The sequence below is a fragment of the Eurytemora carolleeae genome, unplaced genomic scaffold (genome assembly GCF_000591075.1).
Source record: "Eurytemora carolleeae unplaced genomic scaffold, Eaff_2.0 scaffold860, whole genome shotgun sequence".
Lineage (NCBI taxonomy): Eukaryota > Metazoa > Arthropoda > Copepoda > Calanoida > Temoridae > Eurytemora > Eurytemora carolleeae.
In genome coordinates this window covers 2145-3834 of record NW_019396894.1, presented here as the reverse complement: position 1 = coordinate 3834, position 1690 = coordinate 2145, and the positions used below count along the sequence as shown (strand labels likewise).

The window sequence follows — 1690 nt, the reverse complement described above, 5'->3', positions numbered from 1 at the left end:
AGATAGACAGATAGACAGATAGACAGATAGACAGATAGACAGATAGACAGATAGACAGATAGATAAACAGAAATATTTTGAATCATAAAAACTATTCCTAAATCGCGAGCCTTGCTCGACACCCCCTCCGGCTCCAAGTCCTGAAAAAAAAATCAAAAGAACTCCATCTTTTTCTTTGGTGGGTATACTAAGACGACCTTAACTAACAATTTCTCAAAAATTAGATAAACTTACCAGATAAAAACTGTTGGAATCCTTGAGCATTTCCAAATGGACTTCCAAACTCACTAAAATATACCAAAATTTTCAAATGTAAATATTTGAAATAGCAATACAAAAATAGAAATAACTGCAGTTAAAATAGTAAGTCTAAGTCAATAACAATAATGAAAAAAAAAAATATGATATGTGAAAATAACTTATTTATATTACCTAAATGAGAAGTCTGTTGGAAACGGAATTGTAAAATCTAAAATAAAATTATTGATAATAACCGAGAACAAAAAAATTACTTTTTGGCAAAATATTTCTCGAAGCATTGTAAATATGGAAATTGTTTGACAACTATTAGATAATCCATTTGTGAATCGTTTCACATTCACTTTGCATTAAAGACCTTGACCTTTAATCCTGGGATTTCAAAATTGTGGTCTACCTCTTTTTTAAATTCAAAATTCAAAGAGATAGTTAAGGACCTTGTCTTATCATTATAAATGTTAGGTACTTCCCCAAAGGCAATTTCCCAAGCGGCAACTTCCCAAGTCTAGCATTTTAGCCGCAGGGCTCGGCCCCTGGTCCATCCTAGCCGCAGCACTATGCCCTCATTGTAACCTGCGGCGCCTCAGCAGGCCTAACCTAACCTTTGGGAACTAGCTGCTTGGAAAATTTCACATTTGGGGAGTTGCCTCTTTGAAAGTCGCGCTTGGGAAAGTACCAAACACCTTATCATCATAGTTGCATCTTTCACTTTAAATCCAAAACTTGTTAAAACTAAGCAATAAACAGAGATATTAGGATTTACAATAGGTAGTAAATAGACAAACAATATCCGGTAAACGCAATATGGTAATAAATTGATTGCTGACTTACAGTGGTTTTCGATTAAATTAACACAATGAAGACGACTTTTTTATTTTTGAATGTTAACTAGCTTTTCACGAATTACAAGTTTACAAATAATTAAAGAGAAGCTTTATTCATCAACAGCCTTTCTTTGTTTCCATGTTTATGTGTATATATCCTGTTTATAAGCTTGACTTAAATCAAAATTTAAACCCAAATTTGGAATCATAGTAATGCGACGACGACTGTATTTTGAAAGAACAAAAAAGTTGTTAATTATAAACTATACCTGGTACATTTTGATCCTGTCTATCTACTCCTTGTGAGCCTGAAACTTGTCGCTCTCGTCGAACTAAAAATAATATTTTACTAAATAGAGTTCTGAACTTCTAAATTAACAGAGCTATCAACTTTTGATTTGACGGAATGAGTTAAAATCATTGCCTTGCCCCGAAAAGCTTAATCCAGTCAGTTCAGTTTCAACCCGTCGCTTATTGGTCAAAGTTCGGAGATTTGACCAATAGGAGTACGAGCTTTAAGATCATTGATTATTAGTAAATTAGCATCAACTAATGCATTTTATATTTACAAGTTGAGAACCTAATAAATAAAACTTCTAAATTTATCA

At 32.9% G+C, this 1690-nt stretch overlaps 1 protein-coding gene across 1 annotated transcript in view; it reads right to left on the bottom strand.

The window, feature by feature from the left end:
* The window catches only part of LOC111709855 (putative mediator of RNA polymerase II transcription subunit 26), a gene marked incomplete at its 5' end in the record, with an annotated part of 13005 nt that extends 11554 nt beyond the window's left edge, over positions 1 to 1451 (bottom strand). Inside the window, 4 exons of the mRNA XM_023483776.1 lie at positions 98 to 140; positions 235 to 287; positions 433 to 469; positions 1352 to 1451. Coding sequence (XP_023339544.1) covers positions 98 to 140; positions 235 to 287; positions 433 to 469; positions 1352 to 1451 — 233 coding nt within the window. The remainder of the gene's footprint in view (positions 1 to 97; positions 141 to 234; positions 288 to 432; positions 470 to 1351) is intronic.
* Positions 1452 to 1690: the final 239 nt, after the last annotated feature.